The sequence below is a fragment of the Lampetra fluviatilis genome, chromosome 27 (assembly GCF_964198595.1).
Source record: "Lampetra fluviatilis chromosome 27, kcLamFluv1.1, whole genome shotgun sequence".
NCBI lineage: Eukaryota > Metazoa > Chordata > Hyperoartia > Petromyzontiformes > Petromyzontidae > Lampetra > Lampetra fluviatilis.
This window is the reverse complement of record NC_136301.1, coordinates 4,580,735-4,608,042: the sequence shown is the minus strand read 5'-3', so window position 1 is coordinate 4,608,042 and position 27,308 is coordinate 4,580,735. Positions and strand designations below refer to the sequence as shown.

At 51.5% G+C, this 27,308-nt stretch overlaps 1 protein-coding gene across 1 annotated transcript in view; it reads right to left on the bottom strand.

The window, feature by feature from the left end:
* Positions 1 to 240: 240 nt before the first annotated feature.
* The window catches only part of UPRT (uracil phosphoribosyltransferase homolog), a 30,807-nt gene continuing 3,739 nt past the window's right edge, over positions 241 to 27,308 (bottom strand). The window contains exons 2-7 of the mRNA XM_078869107.1: positions 24,997 to 25,039; positions 24,172 to 24,241; positions 22,486 to 22,548; positions 5,132 to 5,293; positions 3,319 to 3,417; positions 241 to 1,988 (exon numbers count right to left, since the gene is read on the bottom strand). Coding sequence (XP_078725233.1) covers positions 1,882 to 1,988; positions 3,319 to 3,417; positions 5,132 to 5,293; positions 22,486 to 22,548; positions 24,172 to 24,241; positions 24,997 to 25,039 — 544 coding nt within the window. The 3' untranslated portion in view covers positions 241 to 1,881. The remainder of the gene's footprint in view (positions 1,989 to 3,318; positions 3,418 to 5,131; positions 5,294 to 22,485; positions 22,549 to 24,171; positions 24,242 to 24,996; positions 25,040 to 27,308) is intronic.

Here is a 27,308-nt window from a genome sequence, read left to right as displayed (position 1 = left end):
TTGTGCTCACTCTATTGCAATCCGCAACCAGCAGCAGCAGCATCTGTACAAGCCTCGCAAACTCCTATGGTGTGGCAAAACAGCATCTGGGCGGTAAACCCCAAAGAGTAACAGGCAGTCGTAGTCGCCCGAGAGCACAACACATACAAACCTCTTCTTGGTTCTTTCGGTAAAGTCACGTAGAATGGAAATAATAAAATAATAAAAATAAAATAATTCTCACGACGTTTCGGCCACAATGCAAGCAGCCGTCCTCAGGTCTGTCGAGAAGACTCTGAAGACAGTCTTCTCGACAGACCTGTTCTTCACCTGAGGACGGCTGCTTGCGTTGTGGCCGAAACGTCGTGAGAATTATTTTATTATGTTTTATTTTTATTATTTCCATTCTACGTGACTTTACCGAAAGAACCAAGAAGATGAATCCCTGCAGTCACGAAAGCTTTAAATCGAAACATACAAACCTTTCCGAGAGATTAATCCACTCGGTCGGATTATATTATCGGTGGGAGTGCGGGGCTTGACTTTTGCATCAAATCCGTTTTAGTTTCAAGGTGCCAGTCAAAAGAAATATAGATACATAGATGACCATCACCTTCAAAACATTTACAAATAAAAAAATGTTAATAAACATATAAACGGAGCAAAATAATTTCCAAAAACTCATTTCTACAATGGCAGTTTTTGTTGCAGGGTGGTAGTCACAGATGACCGGTTCAAGGCTGTAGTGCGATCTACACGCGAGTGCCTGGCTCAAATGCTGGCACACACAGCGTATCCGTCTCCTGTGCACTTCCACCAAACTCATTCAGAACCCTTTGGAAGATACGGGGTGATCCATTCATAACTAACGTCACGGGGAAATGGTTTTGTGGTTCGTGCGCACAAGATGTGAAACTCCCTTCCCGTGGGTGTGGAGGTGGCACCCATTCTCAGGCTCGCCAGGAGGTGCTACAGCAAATTTGGATGACACATGTTCCGCTTGCATGGGATAGAGCGTTTCCCCCTTGCACGTGTGGGTTTTCTCTGTGCTCCGGTCTCTTCCCACTACAGAGCTTGGGAAAATTGTTGGTCACAAACTACTGCCAACTGTCTGTTGGTGATCGCTTTGCGCTGTAGGCGAATGGCACGACTACCAAATGTACGAACGAGTTGATGCCTCGACCACATTTTGTGGAAGTCATGGCTCCATATGTTACAGAGGAACAGAGAAGGTGAAATCGTGGGTGGAGATTCACGGATCTGTGGTTCTCGCACACCCCCTTAAGACAAAGATCCCCCATATAGCCTTAACAGACTGTTGAGACAAGTGCTGTTAGCGAGTTGCACCTATGAGGGCCGGCACGGCACAAACGGGCGGCTGGGTGGGCAACACCACGCCCAAACGCCTTTGTCTCCCTCGTGGCGATGTTTACACACTGCACCAGTTACTTATTTGAGGCCGAGTCAATATAGGGAGGGCCCAGGACTAGTTTAGATAATCGTCACTGGTGTTGTCAAACTTTGGTCGCCGGGTTCGTAGCACAGCGTGCCGACGCTACACTACCACTCCCCACACACGCCGTCCCACGCACACGTCTGTTGCAGGAGGAGACGCATGGGAAGTGTGCCACTGCAAGGAAAAGCGATTTACAAATCAAATCAAAATATTCTATGACGCGCGTTCGAATTAAAAACATAAATGAACGCGCATCAAAGACTGAGGAATGGGGAGAATATTCCGTCACAACAGGTGGGGCCTCTATGAATGGATCACCCTGTAGTTCACGTGAAAATGTTAAATAATGAAACAAAACGTCAAGAAAATGCCCATAGCCACCACATGCAGCCATGAGGGGGGAGTCTCACTCTCCCTCCTCCCTCTCTCTCTCTCTCTTCCCCCACTCAGTCGGTCCCAAAATATTTCTTCCCAAAGTGAGTCGGAGCGATGGGGTGCACCTCCGTGGTGAGCACCGTGATGTCCGGAAACTCCTGAATGATCGACTTCGCTCCTGCCGGCGACAGACCGCACAGAGACGAGGCAATGAGCGCCACACGGCGTCGGCGGACCGCGTCTGCTCCGTACACGGGCGTCACGGCATCGGTCCGCCTCGGCGATTCGTCGCCGTGTGCACGGAGCGGCAAGACGTGTCGCAGCTACGAATCGCCCAGCAAGACCGTTGCTCGAGTGTCAAGTCGGTCTCTACCACAAGCAAGTACAGATTGGTTTACTCTTTGGTTCTTTGGGTAAAGTCACGTGGGAAGAGAAAGTAATAAATTAAATAATAGCATACTTTTATTTAATTTAAAGAGAAAGTAATAAATTAAATAATAGCATACTTTTATTTAATTTAAAGAGGGAATAATAAACAAAAAAATAGCATTCTTTTATTTAATTTAAAGAGAAATTAATTCTAGATTTGAAGCTTTCGTGACTGCAAGGATTCATGCTCTTAGGTTTTTTCGGTAAAGTCACGTAGGTAAACATTTTTTATTTTAATTTTATTTTTTACCTACGTGACTTTACCGAAAAAACCTAAAAATAATAAATTTAAAAAGCATACTTTAATTTAATTTATTATTTTCTCTTTCTACATGACTTTACCGAAAGAACCAAAGAGTAATTCCTGCAGCGATTTCAGCTGTAACCCATCACTCGGTCATTGAGCCGGCTCCAGACCGAGCTCTACGCCCTGCAGCGCCCACTGGGATGAACGCAAAATAAGACTATTACCGCCGGTGAGTGGAATATGACTGAGACGGATATGTGATGTGACGCACTCTCTCGCGAGCTATACGCTAATTGTTGTTCCTCAGGTGAAGAGGACGGCTGCTTGCGTTGTGGCCGAAACGTCGTGAGAATTATTTTATTATGTTTTATTTTTAAATCCTTTATATTAAGTTCGCTTGCTTGCTTGCGTGCTTACGACCGTGCAAGTCTTTCGGTCGTTTTTTAACCCACTTCCCGTGATTCAATCGAGCTGACATTTTGCACACAGACTCGTTGTGCGTGACAATTTATTTTCGTGAAAATTTTTTTCCAAAATGTTCCTCTTTTTAGGAAAAAAAAATGTCATATTTAATTTAAAATACCAATGTGATAAAAATGAAACTCTTACTTAAGAAAAACAGAAATGAATAATAAAATTAAACCGATGCCACGCATATAAAGGATTTATAGTGAAAAACTTAGTTTTTACGGGTTAATTTTTTATTATTTTATTACTTCCCTTCTACGTGACTTTACCGAAAGAACCAAGAAGATGAATCTCTGCAGTCACGAAAGCTTTAAATCGAATTGTTGTTCACGTATTTTTTTTTTTACGTATAGGAGGGCCTCACCGTGTGGCGTGGAGAAGAGGCTCAGGAGGAAGATGTGCTTTGTGGGCACCCCGTGCTCGATGAGCACCTTGACCGCCTCAATCACCGTGTTGCCAGTGCCTGCGACGCACGCACAAAAAAACAAACCAAGACAAAGATCCTCGCATAGCCTTCACAAACTGTTGCGGCAAGTGCAGTTCAGAGCGAGCACCTATCAAGGCCGATATGGTACGAGGCGGTCGATGGCCAGCACCACGCCCGACCGCCTTTTCATCTCCTCGGTGGTGATATTTTTTTACACACCACACCAGGTACTCATTTCAGGCTGAGTCGACTGCCTCGCTCACCGTATTTGCCAGTGCCTGTGATACACACGCACACACACACATGCCCCGAGCTCACATCTCCTTCCCTGATGCTCGCAGTGGCACAAGTGACTGAGGTCTACGTGTGAACTTGTGTGCGCACATTTGGGGCTCGCAACGAGCGGAGCACCGGGCGGCTAAAATGCAGCGAGTTGGCACAGTAGGGCGTACAGCTGGTGCATCTGTTGGGACATAAATGAGCCGTTCTATGGCGCCAGTGGGTGTACTACACCTCGGGGCTCACTAGAGAACAGGTTCCGGATGTCACGGAGGTCAGGTCAGGACATGACAGTCTGTGTGAACCCGCAAGAGTACGTGACTGGACGAGGGGGCACGGGGACCCCCAGAAGGGGGTACGGGGACCCCCAGAAGGGGGTGAGCGAGCCACGTGATGTGGACCCAGAGCTTCCACAAAGGATCGAGAAGGGGGCGTGACCAGGGGCGGTATAAGCCCAGTCCCGAGAGGGAGCGGGGCTGGTCGCCCCGGAAATGAAGCCGCCTTCTTCGATCCGCGCTCTTCAGTCTCCGCACACGATAACCAGACGGCGTGTCGGCTGTTCTGGTTCAAACATATAGTGATTGCGTTCAAGTGGTTGGAACGGTGGCCACCACCTCACGCAGTTAACCCGTCATGTACATAGTTGCCCGGAATGTACATAGTTAACCTTGGAACGTTGAGTAGTTGTTGGTTGTGTTAGTGGTTCAAGTTGTGTCGGTAAATAAACGTGTTGCCTCCAAGACTTGGTGAGCGCCTGGTTAGAACCCACTACACATCTGCCAGTTATATCTCAGTCAACCCATGGCACCTGGGGGTCCATCCCAGTGACTTCCTATCAGCGAGCCTTCAACACTTCACGTGGCCTCAAAGTGCACCTGGTCTGGCACAACCGCCGTGCTGACGTCACCGCCACTTAAAGTAAAAAAAAAATCAACAATCCATATTACGATTTAACGCTTTCGTGACTGCAGGGATTCATCTTCTTGGTTCTTTCGTTAAAGTCACGTAGAAGGGAAATAATAAAAATAAAACATAATAAAATAATAGAATTTTATGTTTTATTATTTTATTATTTCCCTTCTACGTGACTTTACCGAAAGAACCAAGACGATGAATCCTTATTACATTCGATAAACGGCGAATGACTAAAAGTCCAACAATGATTTGTAGTGCGGCATTACAAATGATTGTGCGTGTGCTGTTCTTGAAATAGGGACTACAGAAAAAATGGTTTGACATTATTCATGAAGGAACGCCTTGTGCTCACTTGCATTGCGACTCTGGAAATATTTTGTTTTACCGAATTTGTTAAAAATGGCTCTTCTTGTTATTTTGGTTGCCGACAGCTGCATTAGAAACACTTCGACCGAGCCACCACGAGGAGGGGCTCCGTGGGATTGCAGATTTCCCACCGCTGTTTGTAGAGCATCCGAGCCTTGGCAGTGGGCGGTGAAATCGGTTGCAAACTTACTGAGGATGGGGTACATGAGCAGCACTTTCCGGCGCGCGATGTCCGGCGGGAACTTGGCGTAGTACACCTTGGCCTTCTGCGTCTCCTCATCGCTCTGGATGAGGATCTTGCCAATGCGGATTGAGCGGCAGCAGTCCCGGAGACCCTGTTCCATGGCTTCTCCTACACAGTGGGGGGGAGGGGGGGGGGGGGCAACCGTTACGTGTCACGGGCGGCGGCGGCGTGGCCCATCGGTGTTGCGGTTCGACTCGTCGTTGCGGTTGGACATCGCAGTGGACGTTAAAGATCCCGCCATGTCATTCCAAACGCGTGGGGGCCCATTGTATTGTGTGCCGGGGGGCATCACGGTCCAAAGTTCAAAAATGTGTAATAAAGGACTCGTTCACTGGGTCTGTCTCCGTTGTCCTTTATTTGGGTTCTTTACACTTGTCCCACACGGCCCTCGCTCAGAGCCTCCCCGCTTGGCAGCTCGACCTCTGCCTTCGCTCCCGTAGCCTTTCTCGCTCCGGTGCAGCTCCGCTGCAGGTTCCCCTTGTGCAGTCCTCCGGCTGCTCTCACAGCAGCTCCACCGCTGCTCCCCGTTCCTCCGTGCTCGGTCACCGCTGGCCGACAGTGCTGAGTCTTACCGTGTGTGGCGATCTCGCCACTCTCCAACCTCCGCCCTGCGTGGCCTCTGTGGCGATCTCGCCACTCTCCAACCTCCGCCCTGCGTGGCCTCTGTGGCGATCTCGCCACTCTCCAACCTCCGCCCTGCGTGGCCTCTGTGGCGATCTCGCCACTCTCCAACCTCCGCCCTGCGTGGCCTCTGTGGCGATCTCGCCACTCTCCAACCTCCGCCCTGCATGGCCTCTGTGGCGATCTCGCCACTCTCCAACCTCCGCCCTGCGTGGCCTCTGTGGCGATCTCGCCACTCTCCAACCTCCGCCCTGCGTGGCCTCTGTGGCGATCTCGCCACTCTCCAACCTCCGCCCTGCGTGGCCTCTGTGGCGATCTCGCCACTCTCCAACCTCCGCCCTGCGTGGCCTCTCCCTGTCTCTATCCCCAACTCTCTCTTCCACCCCGCTGGCTGGCGCCGTCATGAGCCCCTCAGCCACCAGGCTGAGGCACGGCGACCACCCAACGTGGTCTCCCCTCTTCGCTCCCCCGACTGCCCCCGATGTCTTCCTGTCTCCCCGCTATAACTTCTCCCCCACGTGACCCTGACTCCTCCCTCTCGGATCGTCACATCCGACCTGCCCATTTACGCCCGCATTACAAATGTACAAATCAAATGCTGTCAACCCCCCCGCTACCAACTGTTAAAACTTAGCAGGATCCTCCTGAAACACGAGTGTGGGCGCCCAGCAAGGCTCCCCCGGGGTAAACGAGCGTGACAAAATCTAACCTATATAATTCATTTTTTGTCTGTCCGTCTGTCCGTCTGTCCGTCTGTCCCTCTGCGTACGCTCGCTGAGGGATTTGGCGCTCGGGCCGTGGGGTTTAGGAGGAAAAAATTTTGCAGGTGGGCACGCCCCCGGCCCCGCGGTGAACGTAGGCATTTCCGATTTTTCGTCCGTCGCCTTTAAATCGGTCCGATTATCGATTTTGTGCGAATTCTCTTTATTTATTTATTTACTATTGCCGACCGGCGCGGACCACGGCGGTTGCCCTTGACGGGTAGCGACGCCTTCGCTGCGGGGTGGACGCCATTTTTAATTCCCGTAAAAAATATGCACACGCATTAACACGCGACGCTGAGGTAAATACATCAAAGTTTCACGCCCTCTTCACTCCCCCCCCCCACTCCAGTGTGCACAATTACTATTATAGGGTCTGCAGATAATAAAATTATAGCGATTAGACAGTATTATTCTAGCGCCGGGGGGGGGGGGGGGCGACCCCAATACCCAGCCTCGGCCGGCTGGGCAATCTAGGTGAGGCCGGAGGCTCTGCACGGTACTAGGCCTCGACACCCCACACGTGTCAGGCGAGCACTTTGTGCTATAAACTCGATATACCCAGCATTGCCCGGGTGAAAAATACATTTAAAAACTTCTGAACAATATAAAACATAACATACCAATGAAAATACAACTGTGTAATTACTTTTAAACCCGACGCGCCAAGAATCGATTCTCTGAATCGCGCAAAGGAATCGATGGTTATATATTCATTTAGAATCGCCCTGTTCCCGTTTAAAATAAGTTGATTATAGAGTCGATATAAACTGCTACGAATGGGAAATATCCGGCGTTGACCGGGGCAAAAATATAATGAAAAACTCCTGAAAACTTTCAAACATAACATACCAAAGCAAATAAAACTCTGTAATTAAAAATGTAGCCCAAGCGCGAAAAGAAGCGATTCTTTGCAATTGTTGCGAAGGAATCAAGGGTTGTAGATTACTTTAGAATCGCCCTATTCCCTTTTTAACAAACTGCGTGTCGCAGACACACACATTCACACATTTTGCTTTTACATTTAACATACAAAACGTCAGCATGTACTGCTGTCATCATAGGCAAAAATATATACACCCTCACCACTCTCCCTCACCACTCTCCCTCACCACTCTCCCTCACTTACCCTCACCACTCACCACTTACTATCACTCACCACTCACAATCACCACTCACCATCACTCACCCTCACCACTCACCCTCACCACTCACCCTCACTACTCACCCTCACTACTCACCCTCACCACCACTACTCACCCTCACCACTCTCCCTCACCCTCACCACTCTCCCTCACCACTCACCCTCACCACTCACCCTCACCACTCACCCTTCTCCCTCAACACTCACGCTCACCCTCACCAATCATCCTCGCCCTCACCACCACCACTCATCCTCACCACTCACCCTCGCCATCACCACTCACCCTCTCACTCACCCTCACCACTCACCTCTCACCACTCACTTCTCACCCTCACCACTCACTTCTCACCCTCACCACTCACCACTCACTTCTCACCCTCACCACTCACCCTCACCACTCACCCTCACCTCTCACCACTCACCTCTCACCACTCACCCTCACCACTCACCCTCACCACTCACCCTCACCACTCACCTCTCACCACTCACCCTCACCACTCTACCTCACCACTCTCCCTCACCACTCTACCTCACCACTCTCCCTCACCACTCACCCTCACCCTCACCACTCACCCTCACCAGTCACCCTCACCACTCTCCCTCACCACTCTCCCTCACCACTCACCCTCGCCAGTCACGCTCACCACTGACGCTCACCACTCACCCTCACTACTCACCCTGCCCACTCACCACTCATCCTCACCAATCACACCCTCACCACCACCACTCACCCTATTCCCGTTTTAAAAAAAACTTGCTCACGTGTCGCCAAGTATGCTTCACATGTCTTACAGACACACACATTCACTAATTTAGATTTTACATTACACATACAAAACGTCAGCTTGTACTACTGTCATGATAGCAGGTACCACCACCACAGTGATGGTGAGTGGTGAGGGTGAGTGGTGAGCGATGAGGGTGAGTGGTGAGGGAGAGCGGTGAGTGGTGAGGGTGTATGGTGAGTGCTGAGGGTGAGTGGTCAGGGTGAGTGGTGAGGGTGTATGGTGAGTGGTCAGGGTGAGTGGTGAGGGTGAGTGGTGAATGGTGAGGGTGAGTGGTGAGGGTGTGTTGTGAGAGTGGTGAGGGTGAGTGGTGAAGGTGAGGGTGAGTGGTGAGTGCTGAGGGTGAGTGGAGAGGGTGAGTGGTTAAGGTGAGGGTGAGTTGTGAGGGAGAGTGGTGAGGGAGAGTGGTGGTGGTAAGGGTGAGGATGGTTGGTGATGGTGAGTGGTGAGCGTGAGTGGTAAGGGAAAGGGGTGAATGGTGAGGGTGAGTGGTGAGGGAGAGTGGTGAGGGTGAGTAGTGGTGGTGAGGGTGAGTAGTGAGTGATGAGGGTGAGTGGTGAGGGTGATTAGTGAGTGGTGAGGGTGAGTGGTAAGTGGTGAGGGTCAGTGGTGATTGTTGAGGGTGTGATTGGTGAGGATGAGTGGTGAGGGTGAGTGGTGAGGGCGAGTGGTGATTAGTGAGGGGTGAGGGTGAGCGTGAGTGGTGAGTGGTGAGGGTGAGCAGTGAGGGTGAGTGGTGATTGGTGAGGGTGTGATTGGTGAAGATGAGTGGTGAGGGTGAGTCGTGAGCGGTGAGGGTGAGTGGTTGTTGTGAGGGTGAGTGGTGAGGGTGAGTGGTGAGGGTGAGTGGCAGTTGTGAGTGGTGATAGGTGAGCGGTGAGGGGTGAGTGGTGAGTGGTGAGCGTGAGTGGTGAGGGTGAGTGAAGGTGAGTGGTGAGGGTGAGTGCTGAGTGGTGAGGGTGAGAGAGTGGTTAGTTTTAAGGGTGAGTGTTGAGGGTGAGTGGTGAGGTTGAGTGGTAAGGGTTAGTGGAGAGTGGTGAGTGGTGATTGGTCAGTGGTGATTGGTTAGGATGAATGGTGAGTATTGAGGGTGAGGTTGAGTGGTGAAGTTGAGTGGTGAGGGTGAGTGGTGGTTGTGACGGTGAGTGGTGAGGGTGAGTTGTGAGGGTGAGTGGTGAGGCTGAATGGTGAGCGTGAATGGTGAGAGTGAGTGGTGAGTGGTGAGGGAGAGTGGTGAGGGTGAGGGGTGAGGGGTGAGGGTGAGTGGTCAGGGTGAGTGGTGAGGGTGAGTGGTGAGGGTGAGTGGTGAGGGTGAGTGGTTGTTGTGAGGGTGAGTGGCAGTTGTGAGTGGTGATGGGTGAGTGGTGAGGGTGAGTGCTGAGTGGTGAGGGTGAGTGGTGAGAGAGTGGTTAGTTTTGAGGGTGAGTGGTGAGGTTGAGTGGTGAGGGTTAGTGGAGAGTGGTGAGTGGTGATTGGACAGTGGTGATTGGTCAGGATGAATGGTGAGTAGTGAGGGTGAGGTTGAGTGGTGAGGTTGAGTGGTGAGGGTGAGTGGTGAGGGTGAGTGGTGAGGGTGAGTGGTGGTTGTGACGGTGAGTGGTGAGTGGTGAGGGTGAGTCGTGAGGGTGAGTGGTGAGGCTGAATGGTGAGGGTGAATGGTGAGAGTGAGTGGTGAGTGGTGAGGGTGAGTGGTGATGAAGAGTGGTGAGGTTGAGTGGTGAATAGCAAGGGTGAGTGGTGAGGGTGAGGGTTAGTGGTGAGGGGTAAGGGTGAGTGGTGAGGGTTAGTAGTGAGGGTGAGTGGTCAGGGTGAGTGGTGAGGGTGAGTGGTGAGGGTGAGTGCTGAGTGGTGAGGGTGAGTGGTGAGAGAGTCATTAGTTTTGAGGGTGAGTGGTAAGGTTAAGTGGTGAGGGTTAGTGGAGAGTGGTGAGTGGTGATTGGTCAGTGGTGATTAGTCAGGATGAATGGTGAGTAGTGAGGGTGAGGTTGAGTGGTGAGGTTGAGTGGTGAGGGTGAGTGGTGAGGGTGAGTGGTGAGGGGTGAGGGGTGAGTGGTGAGGGTGAGTGATGACGAAGAGTGGTGAGGTTGAGTGGTGAGTAGTAAGGGTGAGTGGTGATGTTGAGGGTTAGTGGTGAGGGTGAGTGGTCAGTGGTGAGGGGTCAGGGTTAGTGGTGAGGGTGAGTGGTGATGGTGAGGGGTGAGGGGTGAGTGGTGAGGGTGAGTGGTGAGTGGTGACGGTGAGTGGTGAGGGAGAGTGGTGAGGGTGAGGTTGAGTGGTAAGGTTAAGTGGTGAGGGTGTGTGGTGAGGGTGAGTGGGGAGGGTGAGTGCTGAGGGTGTGGTGAGAGTGAGTGGTGAGGGTGAGTGGTGAGGGTGAGTGGTTAGGATTTGTGATGATGGTGAGTGGTGAGGGTGAGTGTTGATGTTGAGGGTGAGTAGTGAGGGTGTGTGGTGAATAGTAAGGGTGAGTGGTGAGAGTGAGTGGTGAGGGTAAGGGTGAGTGGTGAGTGGTCAGTGATGAGGTTGAGTGGTGAGTAGGAAGGGTGAGTGGTGAGGGTGAGTGGTGGATGGTGAGGGTGAGTGGTGAGGGTGAGTGGTGGGTGGTGAGGGTGAGTGGTGAGGTTGAGTGGCGAGTAGGAAGGGTGAGTGGTGAGTGGGGAGGGTGAGTGGTCAGGGGTGAGGGTTAGTGGTGAGGTTGAGTGGTGAGTAGGAAGGGTGAGTGGGGAGGGTGAGTGGTCAGTGGTGAGGGGTCAGGGTTAGTGGTGAGGGTGAGTGGTGAGGGTTAGTGGTGATGGGTGATTGGTGAGGGTGAGTGGTGAGGGTGAGTGGTGAGGGTGAGTGGTGAGGGTGAGTGGTGATGGTGAGTGGTAAGGGTGAGTGGTGATGGTGAGTGGTGACGAAGAGTGGTGACGTTGAGTGGTGAATAGTAAGGGTGAGTGGTGAGGGTTAGTGGTGAGGGTTAGTGGTGAGGGTGAGTGGTGAGGGTTAGTGGTGAGGGTTTTTGGTGATGGTGAGGATGAGTGGTGAGGGTGAGTGGTGAGGGTGAGTGGTGAATGGTGAGTGGTGAGGGTGAGGGTGATTAGTGAGTAGTGAGGGTGAGTGGCGAGGGTGAGTGGAGAGGGAGAGAGTGAGTGGTGATGGTGAGTAGTGAGGGTGAGTGGCTATGGGTGAGTGGTGGGGATGAGTGGTGAGGGTGAGTGGTGAGAGTCAGTGGTGAAGGTGAGTGGTGAAGGTGAGTAGTAAGTAGTGAGGATGAGTGGTGAGTGGTGAGGGTGATTAGTGAGTAGTGAGGGTGAGTGGTGAGGGTGAGGGTGATTAGTGAGTAGTGAGGGTGAGTGGTGAGGGTGAGGGTGAGTGGAGAAGGAGAGAGTGAGTGGTGAGCGGTGAGGGTGAGTGGTGGTGGTGAGGGTGAGTGGTAAGCGTGAGTGGTGAGGGAGAGGGTGAGTGGTGAGGGTGAGTGGTGAGGCTGAATGGTCAGGGTGAATGGTGAGAGTGAGTGGTGAGGGTTAGTGGTGAGAGTGAGTGGTGAGGGTAAGGGTGAGTGGTGAGGGTGAGTGGTGGGTGGTGAGGGTGAGTGGTGAGGTTGAGTGGCGAGTAGGGTGAGTGGTGAGTGGGGAGGGTGAGTGGTCAGGGGTGAGGGTTAGTGGTGAGGTTGAGTGGTGAGTAGGAAGGGTGAGTGGGGAGGGTGAGTGGTCAGTGGTGAGGGGTCAGGGTTAGTGGTGAGGGTGAGTGGTGAGGGTTAGTGGTGAGGGGTGATTGGTGAGGGTGAGTGGTGAGGGTGAGTGGTGAGCGTGAGTGGTGAGGGTGAGTGGTGAGGGTGAGTGGTGATGGTGAGTAGTGAGGGTGAGTGGTGAGGGTGAGTGGTGATGGTGAGGGGTGAGTGGTGACGAAGAGTGGTGACGTTGAGTGGTGAGTAGTAAGGGTGAGTGGTGAGGGTTAGTGGTGAGGGTTAGTGGTGAGGGTTAGTGGTGAGGGTGAGTGGTGAGGGTTAGTGGTGAGGGCGAGTGGTTAGGGTTTATGGTGATGGTGAGTGGTGAGGATGAGTGGTGAGGGTGAGTGGTGAGGGTGAGTGGTGAATGGTGAGTGGTGAGGGTGATTAGTGAGTAGTGAGGGTGAGTGGTGAGGGTGAGTGGAGAGGGAGAGAGTGAGTGGTGATGGTGAGTAGTGAGGGTGAGTGGCTATGGGTGAGTGGTGGGGATGAGTGGTGAGGGTGAGTGGTGAGAGTCAGTGGTGAAGGTGAGTGGTGAAGGTGAGTAGTAAGTAGTGAGGATGAGTGGTGAGGGTGATTAGTAAGTAGTGAGGGTGAGTGGTGAGGGTGAGTGGAGAGGGAGAGAGTGAGTGGTGAGCGTGAGTGGTGAGGGTGAGTGGTGGTGGTGAGGGTGAGTGGTAAGCATGAGTGGTGAGGGAGAGGGTGAGTGGTGAGGGTGAGTGGTGAGTGGTGAGGCCGAATGGTCAGGGTGAATGGTGAGAGTGAGTGGTGAGGGTTAGTGGTGAGAGTGAGTGGTGAGGGTGTGTGGTGATTGGTGAGTGGTGAGGGTGAGTGGTGAGGGTCAGTGGTGAGGGTGAGGGAGATTGGTGAGGGAGATTGGTGAGTGGTGAGTTGTGGTGAATGGTGAGGGTGAGTAGTGAGTGGGAGTGGTGAGGATGAGTGTTGAGGGTGAGTTGTAAGTGGTGAGTGGTGAAAAGTATTGTCAAAGCCCACCGGGCTTTGACAATACCTTAGTATCTGTGTATATATGTGTAATAAAGGACTCGATCCTGGGTCTGTCTCCGTTGTCCTTTATTTGGGTACTTACACTTTTCCCACACGGCCCTCGCTCAGAGCTCTCCCCTTGGCAGCTCCATAGCTGCCCTCGCTCCCGTAGCCTCCACACCTCTGCAGCTCCGCTGCAGACCCCTGTACAGTCCTCCGGCTGCCCTCACTGCAGCTCCACCGCTGCCCTCACTGCAGCTCCACCGCTGCCCTCACTGCAGCTCCACCGCTGCCCTCACTGCAGCTCCACCGCTGCCCGTCGTTCCTCCGTGCTTGGTCACCGCTGGCCGACGGTGCCAAGTCTTACTCTCCGTGTGTGTGGCGATCTCGCCACTCCTCGACCTCCGCCCTGCGTGGCCTCACTCTAACTCTATCTCCCACACTCCCCCTGTCTCTTCCGGTATCTCTCCCTTAAGACCTCACCCCTCTCTCACACGTGACCTAACTCCTCCCCCCCATGACGTCATATCCGCGAAGCCGTTTACGCCCGCATTACACCACCCTCCCCCGTAGAGAAAATCCAGCCGACCTCGGCTGAACAATAACGAGACAAGTAATGCGAGCGAACACAACCATCACACATTCAAGGACAACGAAGCATACAATAAATATAACAACAACAACAAAACACAACAGTAAAATTCAACGAAATGTAAGGGACTTTGAGCGCGTTCGGGTCGCCGGTCCGTCCCGGACGGGCGGCGGCCCTCCTGCAGACCGGAAACGTGACGGGGTTTTAGGAGCGACAGGATGAAGTCCTCCTGTCGCTATTGGAGGCCCGTCAACGTCCCGGTCCCGTGTCCCTGAAGGCCCAGCGTCGGGGGTGCGTCGCGATCGTGTCTGCGACGGGGTCGGAAGGGCGGCGGGGCTCGGAGTCCCCGCAGCCGTGGTAGGCACACCCCGAGCAGAGTCTCCTGTCTCCAGCAATGTCACGGCCGGCTTGTCTGTAAAAGGCACGACAGGCGGTCTTGCAAGGTCAACAGGCACAGGCAAGGATGAGTCGGCAGCCACAGACCCCGGCAAGGCAACATCGGGAGATGACGCATCGTTTCGAGGGGCCACATATGGTTTCAAGCGCGACGTGTGAACGAACCAACGCCGAGATCGAAACCGAACACGCGCAGACTGTGGGTTGGGAATCTCGATGAGGCGAACCGGCCCTTGCCATGGTTTGTGTAATTTAGGAGAGGTACCTGGCCGCACCTGCGGGCAATGGAGCAAGGCCATGTCCCCCACCTTCCAGGGACACTCCCCCTTCGAGCGTCGAGCACACCGCTCGTTCCGGGCCTGGGCTTTGGCAGTAGCCATGCGGGCCCCTTCCCGCGCCTCAGTAACCCGGCGAACGGTATCCTGAATGTAATCAGGAAGAGGCTTAGCAGGTCCCCTCACTCCAGTTCCCAACTGCACATCCATTGGCGGCACGTTCTCGCGACCGTACATAAAAAAAAACGGCGAATATCCTGTAGCCGCACGCGGCGTCATTCGGTATGCCGAAAGTACCCCAGGGATATGCAAATCCCAATCCGATTGTTTTTCACTCACAGTGTGACACATGGCGGACAAAGTCCGATTTAGCCATTCGACCATACCATCCGTTTGCGGGTGGTAGGGAGATGTCCGTATCTTTTTAGTTCCAAGAGCCGCGCACACCTCCCCCAACAATCTAGAAGAAAAATTCCGGCCTTGGTCTGTGAGGAGCCTCTCCGGCGCCCCCTTGTCCATAACGTACCCGAATAGAAAGGCGTCTGTGATAGACGCCGCTGACTGGTCAGGCAAAGGCCAGGCCATCGGCCAGCGGGAGAGGTACTCCACCCCAACTAGCAAGTATTTATTTCCCTTAGCGGATGGCGGGAAGGGTCCCAAAATGTCCAACGCCACCAATTCGTTAACTCTAGACACCTGAATAGACTGTATGGGCGGCACATATGGTTGTTTAGGTGGTTTTCGCCGGGCACAATCGGGACACGCGCGAACGTGACCGACGACATCCGTTGTCATGCCGTGCCAAAAATAGTCTCGCTGCAGCGTCAATAGGGTCTTCTGCACCCCCAGATGTAAAAGCGTGTCCCCATGCAGAGTCCTAATCAACTCGTACCGCAAGGATGCCGGTACAGCCAGACGCCAGCATTCCTGTAACCCTTCCCTCCACATCAGCAGACCATCGCGGAGAGCGGTTTCCGGCATACCTCCCGTACCCAGTCCCCCACTCTTCTTCGCAGTCCGATTCCGTAACGAGACCAATGAACCATCCAACATTTGTTCCCGAATCCACACAGCCCTTGGAAGATTCAGAATCTCATCAGCCGGTCCCGTCTCCTTTGGAGCTTCAGGCACGTCGACCGCCAACGCAACAGACTGAGGGGGTTGCTGAATCGGCGCACATCTATGCGTCCCCGACGCACACGCGCAAGGGGATCGCTGCGGCAACCTAGAAAGCGCGTCCGCATTCGCGTGACGCACCCCCTTCCGATGGTGAATTTGGAAGGAAAATTCTTGCAGCGTGTCCAACCACCGCGCCAACTGGCCGGATGGTTGGTCCATCTTGAGAGCATACTGCAAGGCCGCATGATCCGTGCGTACAATAAACGAACGACCGTAGAGATACGGTCGAAATTGGCGGAGAAAGAAAACAATAGCCAAAAGTTCCCTGCGTGTGACGCAGTAGCGAGTTTCTGCAGGAGACAAAACCCGGCTACCATACGCCACCACGCGTTCCACACCACCTTTTGACAGAGACAACACGGCCCCAATGCCCGTGTCACTCGCATCCGTATCCAGAATGAAGGGGTGATCGAAATCAGGATAATCTAACGTCGGTGCCGTAGCCAGTCGATCGCGCAGGCCCTGAAATGCCGCCTCTTCCGGCGGTCCCCAAGCAAATTTCCTTCCTTTACCCGTAAGGAGGTGCAAGGGCCTCGCGATCGTCGCGAAATCCGGAACAAACCTCCGATAATATGAGGCAAACCCCAAAAACCGACGTACATCCCCCACCGTGGCCGGGGTTGGCCAGTCACGGACGCATGCTGTCTTGTCCGGATCCGTGGCCACCCCATCCGCACTTACGATATGCCCCAAATAGCGCACGGACCGTTGCAGTAGGTGACATTTCTTAGGCTAAATTTCAAATTAGCGGAATGCATCCTGGCGAACACCTCCTCCAACCGCAGTAAATGCTCATCAAATGTGCGGCTGAAGATGATAATATCATCTAAATATATCAGACATGTCTCCCACTGCAACCCCGTTAACACCAACTCCATCAACCTTTGAAATGTGGCAGGGGCAGCATTCAACCCCATCGGAAGACAATTAAATTGGAATAACCCCTGCGGCGTACGGAAAGCAGTCTTCTCCCGCGAGGGCTCGTCAAGGGGAAGCTGCCAGAATCCCGAAGAGAGATCTAGCGTTGAAAAGAACTTCGCCCCCGACAAGGCATCGAGGGAGTCGTCCATACGCGGCAGGGGATACGCATCTGCCACAGACACTTTATTAAATTTTCGAAAGTCGACACAAAATCGCAATTTGCCATCCTTTTTAACCAAAACAACAGGCGCGCCGCCCCATGGGCTGTTAGATGGAGATATTATGTCCGCAGCCAACATGTCATCCACTGCCCCTCGAACCTGATCTCGCTCCGCCGGACTCATCCGATGCGAGTTTAACCGAATAGGGGCAGCGTCCCCTGTGTCAATATGATGGTAAAGCAACGAGGTGCGTCCCAAATCCAAATCGTCGGAGCTAAACACATCAGAATAACTCAATAATAATTTACGAAGCGCACAACGTTGTTCACCAGAAAGGGAAGAATTTTCCCCACACAATTCGGCGATCCAGCGATTATCTGCGGCACCAGGACCTGAAACACCACCAACCATGACCTGGCTGCCCAGATGATCTTGTGCCGTAAACGCCGTAGTGGCATGTGCCACAACCGTACCAGCCGGCACACACACATTTTCGGTACTTGCATTAAGCACCTGCAGAAACGGCTGCTGGTCAGGCCGGACAATAGTTTGCGCCCCAAAGAGCGCCGCTCCGCCCGTTATAGTGGCGGACGGCGACAACAAAACCCCAATTGCACCCTGACGACCAGGTACAGGCTTCCGATATCGCAAGGGGATAAGCATCTGTGATCCAGGTGGAATAACAACAGATACCTCGGACAGCGCCTGCACCTGAGCGACCGGAGCAGGTCGCCCCCAGGGCGACGGTAGAAATGTAATTTTTCGCCCACCCGGTAATTCAATGCAGTTTTGATTAATTCGAATTAGAATGGGCATCTTGGCCAGGAAGTCAGTTCCCAACAAGCAAGGAACCGCGAGGGACCTCGAAATTAACACAATTCCCGAGGCCGACACTCCCCCGATAGATATTGTAGCGTCCACCTGGCCCACAATGCCCATGCTACCCCCGTTAGCAGCGACGCAGGAATCGTAAACCGGACGCACGGCCTCAGGTGGGATGTTCAACAGATGGAAAATGACATCCGATATAATGGTCGCGGACGCCCCGGATCGCACAACAACGGTGATGAGTGAGGTGTCAAGCCTTGCCGGGTGTCTGGTGCGCACCGACTTGCCTGTCCTGGAGGATCCTTCCGTGGCACGTCCGCTAACGCGGCCTCCTGCTGGGGCGGACCCGGGACGCGGGCCCAGCAGTCCTTGGCGTAATGGCCTTTACGGCCGCAGCGGAAGCAGTCGATGTTGTTGCGCCGCGCCGCAAGCACCCCGTCCCGACGCTCCCGTGGCGGCGGCGCAGATCGCGGCCCCGGCGTACTGCGGGCCGACCACTGAGCAGAGGCGGCTGTAAGCTCCTGCGGGCCCCCCCCGTCAGGAACGTACACCGCCTTCTTGGGATCCCAACCCACGCACGGCACCTCCTTCGACGATGGGCCCCCCCGTCCACGCCGTGACTTGCTTCCAACGGCGCAGGTTGAACTGGGCATCAAGACATTTAGCGGCCGCCCGGGATGTGAGCTTATCATGGCCACACACCGGCATAGGAATCCCCAAATCCCGGGACAGCTCGAGCATCTTACCCAAGATGAGAGGTTCGAGCAGGTCAGGCTCCGTCTCTGGGTATGCAGCCATGGCCAACTCCAATACTGCACCCCTGTATGCCACCGGCGACTCCTCGGGTGCTCGCTGACGTTGAACAAACCGGCGATGAGCATCATCCGGTGGCTCATATGCATCTGCCATCTCGTCGAAAACTCATCTCAATGTCTTCTTCTTCTCGGCCTTTATGGAGCGGAAGAATCTCACCGACTCGTCATCGAGAAGAGTCAGTAAAACCTCCAATGCCTCAGCGTCCGTCCACCTTGCTGAGCGTACCGCCGCCAGAAATCTGCAGGCGAAAGCACTCCAATCGCCCCCGATGGAGAATTCTTTGACGGTCGTGAGATGACGACTGCGACTCCTTGTTGTACCGTCCTCAGCCGATGACTCACCAGGCGGCATATTCAAAATGGCGTCGCATCGCAACGTGTTCAAGATGGCGGCCTCTCGCTGCGGAGAGCGCAAGATGGCGGCTTCCCGCCGTTCTTCTCCTGCCACGCCCAAGATGGCGTCTTCTTGCCGCGTGGCCAATGGCGCCGACAGCGGAGGCAAGGCAGCGACGTGCGGACCTCCATCGGCTCTCCCCAACGCCGTCCTCGGCGTGACGAGCTCGCACAATTGCGCGAGCACGATTTTCAGTGTCTCCAGCTGCGCCGCCATCTGCGTCCATCGGCCATCCGCGTCCTCTGGTGCAGACGGGTCCACCGACGCGGCGACATCTTGGACTCCCGGACCCGCACTTGTTCCCGCACGGATCTCCTCCCCCATCGCAGGCAGGTCGACCGCCCGAGGAAGGTGGTCGTCGTCGGATGATGTAGCAGATGATGGCGCAGGAATATTCTTTCTTCTGAGCTGTTTTGACATGCCGTTTCACTTCTGAAACCAGTGTAATAAAGGACTCGATCCTGGGTCTGTCTCCGTTGTCCTTTATTCGGGTTCTTACACTTTTCCCACACGGCCCTCGCTCAGAGCTCTCCCCTTGGCAGCTCCATAGCTGCCCTCGCTCCCGTAGCCTCCACACCTCTGCAGCTCCGCTGCAGACCCCTGTACAGTCCTCCGGCTGCCCTCACTGCAGCTCCACCGCTGCCCTCACTGCAGCTCCACCGCTGCCCATCGTTCCTCCGTGCGTGGTCACCGCTGGCCGACGGTGCCAAGACTTACTCTCCGTGTGTGTGGCGATCTCGCCACTCCTCGACCTCCGCCCTGCGTGGCCTCACTCTAACTCTATCTCCCACACTCCCCCGTCTCTTCCGGTATCTCTCCCTTAAGACCTCACCCCTCTCTCACACGTGACCTAACTCCTCCCCCCCATGACGTCATATCCGCGAAGCCGTTTACGCCCGCATTACATATGTAAGGTTTTTAAGAAATATATTTTACTGGTAGGAACGAAGTGGACCAGACCACCAATAGATTAATGTGTCCGTCCGTCCGTCCGTGTATCAACATCGCCCCCTACTGCAAACACTTGGCATGACCCTGTCCGACAAGATGGCCACCCGCTCCCCCTGCGATCTGTGAACTAAACAAGATGGCCGTCGCTTCTGGCGCCTCACGGCGAAACTTTAAACTTCGCTTCAAATTTACTTTACTGAAACGCAGCATGTTTTTAAAAAAAATTACTTTACTGAAACGCAGCACGTTTTTTTAACACAGAAACAAGATACATTTATTAACACAGAGACGAGATACATTTAATCGCCTTATTTGTGCACGAAAAGCACGGCGCGAGGCCTAGTGCGGCAGGCTTCGCGAGGCCTAGTGCGGCAGGCTTCGCGAGGCCTACTGCGGAAAAGGCATCGCGAGGCCTAGTGCAGAGAAGGCTTCGCGAGGCCTACTGCAGGGAAGGCTTCGCGAGGCCTACTGCAGAGAAGGCTTCGCGAGGCCTAGTGCAGAAGGCTTCGCTAGGTCTACTGCAGAGAAGGCTTCGCGAGGCCTAGTGCGGCAGGCTTCGCGAGGCCTACTGCAGAGAAGGCATCGCGAGGCCTACTGCAGAGAAGGCTTCGCGAGGCCTACTGCAGAGAAGGCTTCGCGAGGCCTACTGCAGAGAAGGCTTCGCGAGGCCTACTGCAGAGAAGGCTTCGCGAGGCCTACTGCAGAGAAGGCTTCGCGAGGCCTAGTGCAGAAGGCTTCGCTAGGTCTACTGCAGAGAAGGCTTCGCGAGGCCTAGTGCGGCAGGCTTCGCGAGGCCTACTGCAGAGAAGGCATCGCGAGGCCTACTGCAGAGAAGGCTTCGCGAGGCCTACTGCAGGGAAGGCTTCGCGAAGCCTACTGTAGAGGCTTCGCGAGGCCTAGTGCAGAAGGCTTCGCTAAGTCTACTGCAGAGAAGGCTTCGCGAGGCCTAGTGCAGCAGGCTTCGCGAGGCCTAGTGCGGCAGGCTTCGCGAGGCCTAGTGCGGCAGGCTTCGCGAGGCCTAGTGCGGCAGGCTTCGCGAGGCCTAGTGCGGCAGGCTTCGCGAGGCCTAGTGCAGAAGGTGGTGGTGGGGGGTGGTGGGGGGGTGGTGAGGGCTGGTGGGAGGGGTGGTGTTGAGGGTGGTGTTGGGGGGTCTTTAAATCTCATAGCGTTTCTTGTCAAAACAAACACTTTTAATTAACGTTACACTAGAATACAGTAATTTTTTCTTTAACTCTTCTATACCCGGTCGATATCCCTGTACCGGTACTAAGTATTATTCCTACCAGCCCACCCCGCAGGGTCCTGTTTCACCCGGGCAACGCCGGGTACTTCTGCTAGTACATACTAAAATCATTATTTTATTATGTTTTATTTTTATTACGTAGAATGGAAATAATAAAATAATCAAAATAAAACATACTAAAATAATTATTTTATTATGTTTCATTTTTTTATTTTATTACTTCCATTCTACGTGACTTTACCGAAAGAACCAAGAAGATAACACACAGCTTGCACGCTACCAACGACACTAGGGCCTCTCGATGCTACGGAGACATCAGCGTACCTGGTAGCGTGCTCATGCCACAAAGTGTGTTGAATTCTCCGATGTTTAGGTCGCTGGATCGATACCCGCGTCCTTCACACAGACTATATTTTTCAAAAAGGCAACTACGTTTTTACATTCACGAGCATAGAAGCCATTTGCGCTTAAAGTAATAAAACATTTTGTTTATGCGATAATAACGCGCCAAGACAATCTGTATTAAAGAGCTACGCCGTGTCCAATGGCTTCTTTGCAATGTACTGTACCTATGCAAGTTGTCCTTACATACTTTATTATATTCATATATTGTCAGTGGCTTGCTTGCCACGTCGTTGTTTTGCACTCATCTCGTTCTTTGCACTTGGACGTCTGTGAAAAAGCGCTTCATAGCTCATCGGATTCCTCCGGTCTGAATAAAGATTACGACTCTGAGATACAGAGCGAGTGAACGCGATGGGGGGGGGGGGAGCTGAGATGGATGCGCCCTGGTGAGACGGTGTCGCAAATAAGGGACTCGACATGTTCCACGTCGAGGGGCATTAGCTCAGTTGGTAGCGCGCTCGCTTAGCATGCGATAGGTGGCGGGATCGATTCCCGCATCCCCCAAGGCCAATACATTTTTTTAAATCAAATTTTAAATGGGGGTGAACTTTGACCCAGCGTCATCCGGAAGACTCTGCCGGGATGGGAAGGGAAGCGTCTTTATTATTATGACCGCGCACAGCCCCGTGGCAAGGGGGTATCTGTGTTGTGTTCAGTCTCGTGGCAAGGGGGGTATCTGTGTTGTGTTCAGTCTCGTGGCAAGGGGGGATATGAATGAATCGAAACCCATCCAAGCATCACCCCCAACCCAATAGGAATCGACACCGCAAGAATCGATTTCCTCGCTTAAAAATAGAATCGAAATCCCACGCATCTCCTCCCGCACACAATAGGAATCGACACCGCACGAATCGACGCGCCCGACTCTAGAGAATCGATCACCCCTCCTACCCCCTGTGAGGAGGGCGGTTGATCGGCTCATGGCTGTGTTCTCTGCAGCCGATCCGAGCCTTGCCGGGCCCAGCTCCTCCCGCACACAATAGGAATCGACACCGCACGAATCGACGCGCCCGACTCTAGAGAATCGATCACCCCTCCTACCCCCCGTGAGGAGGGAGGTTGATCGGCTCATGGCTGTGTTCTCTGCAGCCGATCCGAGCCTTGCCGGGCCCAGCTCCTCGGCGCCGCAATGGACTCACCGCTCCGCATGATGCTCACGCCACAGTTGCCCTTCTCAAACTTTACGCCTTCGTACTTGTGACCTGCACCACAAGGGGGACCATGGTGGCAGAGGAAGAAGTCATCATCACGTGACCGCACCGCACCTTTTACGACGACACAGGTGTATTTTGAGATGATGAGTCATTTAGAAGCAATAGAAATGCAAAGTGCTATTTTAACATAACACGTACAATTTTTGCAGTCAATGTCAAGATTTATAATAGATGTTTTTGGGCAAGGCCATGACAACACAGCCAAACAAATTAATACGTCACATACTCTTAGGTTTTTTCAGTAAAGTCACGTAGGTAAAAAAATAAATTTTAAAGTTAATAAAAGTAATAATGGAAATAAAATAAAATAATAAATCACGACGTTTCGGAGGCAACACAAGGCTCCGTCATCAGGTGGGACCGTCACAGCAAAAATTACTGCATCAAGTGATTTATTATTTTATTTTATTTCCATTATAACTTTTATTAACTTTTAATTTTATTTTTTACCTACGTGACTTTACCGAAAAAACCTCAGAGTATGAATCCTTGCAGTCACGAAAGCTTCAAATCTAGAAATATGTCACATGGTGTACAAGCATGTAACAGAGCCCCAGTTGCTATTGTCTTTGCTCACTCATCGGTGAATTGAGCAATATTCTCTCAGCCGTAATTAGATAAGACTATTCGCTTGACACTGCGTCAAGCATCATCAGAACCTCCTGGATGTTTATTCCCGACTTCCTGAACCTTGCCCCGACAACGTGCGACATGGTTTCAAGTGAAACGCCGAGTGTCTAATTGCTGCCAAGCATGACCTGTGAGAATTGTTCTTCAACTTACCGGTGAGTTCGCTGGAACAATACCAATCGGCGTTTAAATGCTTGTAGTACACGTGGATAATTTGATTTTGTTTGGCTGCAGCAGGTGATGGAGGGTCTTGACAACACAAATTTGGCCGAATCATTTATATGGCCTAACCACCAGCGCTCCCCTGGTTTTATAAACCATCTCAGAATCTTTCTTTAGACTGGAGTTCCACGTGATAAGGCTCTTTCGCTGAGCTACCATTTACGGCCAGGTCGCTTCTGAAAAAGAATAGCTCGGTGGGTTTTACCTTGTAAAATAAAAATTGTTTAGTTTTAGATTATGCATTTACTTTTAGTGATTTCTCTTCTTGGTTTATTCGGTAAAGTCACGTAGAAGGGACAGACAGTCTTTCCGACAGACCTGCTCTCCACCTGAGGACGGCTGCTTGCATTGTGGCCGAAACGTCGTGAGAATTATTTTATTATGTTTTATTTTATTTATTTTATTATTTCCCTTTTACGTGACTTTACCGAAAGAACCAAGAAGATGAATCCCTGCAGTCACGAAAGCTTTAAATCGAAATTTTAGTGATTTGTTTACCTTTTCTATACTTTGCACTCCTATCGTTGTTTTATATTATTTGTTATTGTAACTTTCTCACCAAGTGCCCCGACTGGACATGTGTGAAAAAACAGAGCTCCATAGCTCATCGGATTTCTCCTGGGTAAATATTCCAATTCCGATTCTGATTCGATGACCTCTGAAGCTCTTTATCACAGGTGTCAAGACTATCAGTGGCATCTGGAGGGGCGGGCGGACAGGCAGGCGGGCAGGCGGGCGGGCGAGCAGTGAGGACTTCACCTGTCGGGGTGGTCACCGTGCAGTCGCTGTACGGGAGTTGATTGAGGCCCTCTTCCACGACCAAGCGAATCTACGTGGTGCACGCACAACGGGCGGAGCGCACATAAGCACAGGACGCCCACCGGGTGTCCTTCGGATATTCCTCACGCCGATGTTGGTTGCGGGCGGGACTCAAACTCGGGTCGGCATGTTCGTAGAGCAACGGCGCTAACCAAGACAGTACGGTTTGCCACCAACACACGCGCCCACGCTCATACAGGTCTAGGTCTTTTACACCATTGGAACCTCATTTGCCAGTAAAAAATATGATAATTGTTTTTTTACCCTTCTATCTGGCAACAAAACTGACACCTTTTTTACAAGGAGTCATGTTTGCATAGACCACAATACCTGCAGTCATAATGCAAACAAAAAATATAATGTGCATACATTATCAGAGTTATATTTTTTGTTTGCATTATGACTGCAGGTATTGTGGTCTATGCAAACATTACTCTTTGTAAAAAAGGTGTCAGTTTTGTTGCACGATAGAAGGGTAAAAAAACAATTATCAGATCTAGGTCTGCCATACTCGCAAGACATTTCTGTGCGGCAAAACGACCGTCAATGTATTTATCGTTTAGTCTCAGTTTATTATCTTTTGTTCAATAAAGCGTAACAAACGAAGCAAAGAGGGCCTTGACGTTTATTTGCCGATGCTGGCAGCGTCGCTTATTACTGCTGCTATTGCTACCGCCCCTAGCTCGTGACATTTCAACGCTTTAAAGCTCCCCGTCTGGCCGGCTTTGCGTTAGGCCCCGCGCGCGTGCGCATACCGCAACGTACCAGCCGGTCGGCACTGAACACGAAGTCCCCTCTGCTGGTCGACCTGCGGAATACAGACGGCACACCGCCAACGTCAACAATGAATGCACGAATAAACAGCATTACATTAGGTTTGGTTCTGCGTTTCAGTTGGTTAAATTCCACCCTATGGGAATTTCCATTTTCTAGTTTATCATGCAACAAACATTACGATCAATGCAAGAGTATAATGTCGTGGGTTTTATCCAGACCCCTGACGCCAGCTGTATATTTGGAGTTTGCGTGTCTCTCTCTCTCCCAGTGGTCACGTGGATTTTTCTCCAGGTCCTTCGGTTTTTTTCCCTCCACATTTAGAATCAACGTGGCGTTTCGAGTATTTGGCTGCTAGAAATTTCCACACGATAAGCCACTTGGTTGAGCTATCATTTGTGGCCAGGTCGCTTCTGAAAAGGAGCTAAAAAGCTCAGTGGGCATTATCTGGTATAAAAAAAATTAACCCGTAAAAACAAAGTTTTTCACTATAAATCCTTTATATGCGTGGCGGCTAGAGTCCTCTCGTCCTCTGGCTTGAGATGGCTGCCACCATTAAGCAATTGGTAATTAAATATAATGTATTTTTTCCTAAAAAGTGTAAAATTTTGGAAAAAAAAATTCACGAAAATACATTGTCACGCACAACGAGTCTGTGTGCAAAATGTCAGCTCGATTGGATCACGGGAAGTGGGTTAAAAAACGACCGAAAGATTTGCACGGTCGTAAGCAAGCAAGCAAGCGAACTCAATATAAAGGATTAAAAAATAGCCTAAGCAAGAAAAAAAATCTTATTCGTACAAAAAAAATTCAAGTAAATTCAAACAAATCTGACATTTCAACGGCCCCACCAGCACAAGGCTGGAATGCAGACCAACACCTACTCAAGTTCAATCAAAGCGCGTCACTGCTCACACGAGCAGCAGGGTGGTGGTGCTCATCTCTGATAACAGCCTGAAGGCAGAGACTGGTCGGAGGCATCCTCCCTCCCCCCCCCGTATGCACAGCCACTGGTGTCGACTTCCTACAGCGTGGCACTATCTTCTTGGTTCTTTCGGTAAAGTCACGTAGAAGGGAAGTAATAAAATAATACAAAATAAAACATAATAAAATAATTATCACGACGTTTCGGCCACAACGCAAGCAGCCGTCCTCAGGTGAAGAATGAAACACCACCAAGCTTGGAGCGTATGACGGCTGCTTGCGTTGTGGCCGAAACGTCGTGAGAATTATTTTATTATGTTTCATTTTTATTATTGTATTACTTCCCTTCTACGTGACTTTACCGAAAGAACCAAGAAGATAGATCCCTGCAGTCACGAAAGCTTTAAAGCGTGGCACTACTTACGAATATTTTGAGAACTGTATTCTATCCTGCAGGAAATTATGAGAATTACTACTATAATGAGCCAAGAATATGTCTGTTTGTGTGTAACGCGCGTGACGTCACTCCACATGCCGCACCCCCCCCTCATTAATATTCATGAGCGGGTGGATTTTTACACTCGTGCAGAAGGTCGAGCAGAAATAAAAAAAAATCGCAAGTTGGTTTTAAGTTTGACGTTTCTTTATTGAAAGTTATTCTAATAAATAAGTCTATGCAGCAACAAAGTGGATTTGGTATCTTTATTTATTTCTTCAGCACTTGAGACAAAAGGTAACTCTAATGCTACATTATGGTAAAATAGATTTTCCAGATATTGTATCGAATTCCAATTTACTTCAACCTCGGCGACCGAAAGCAGAAGAGAATAAAGTATCAGAGCCGTGAATTTGAAACAAATTAAAGGTCAGTTATATACAGTGCTACAGTGACATGAAGTGAGGTGTTTGAGGACTTAGTTTTGTGCAAGAATCACTGCCATTAATAGTGCTACAGTGAACTGCAGTGAAATGTTTCATGACTTCGTTTTGTGCCAGATTCACTGCCATTAATAGTGTTAAAGTGAAGTGCAGTGAAGTGTTTTATGACATACTTTTGTGCAAGATTCACTGCCATTAAATTTCCACAAGATACAATTATACTCTGCTCAATTTTTTCATAAATATTACAGCTTCCGTACGAGGACAGGCAAACAAGCTAGTCGTTTATGTTGTGTGACAAAAACACGTGCATTACCGGTGCACGGTGACAGAACAGGCCTTGAAAAAATTAACCCGTAAAAACAAAGTTTTTCACTATAAATCCTTTATATGCGTGGCATCGGGGCGGCTAGAGTCCTCTCGTCCTCTGGCTTGAGATGGCTGCCACATATGGGTCAGATGATTGTGTGCCAGCATTAACCAATTGATAAATAAATATT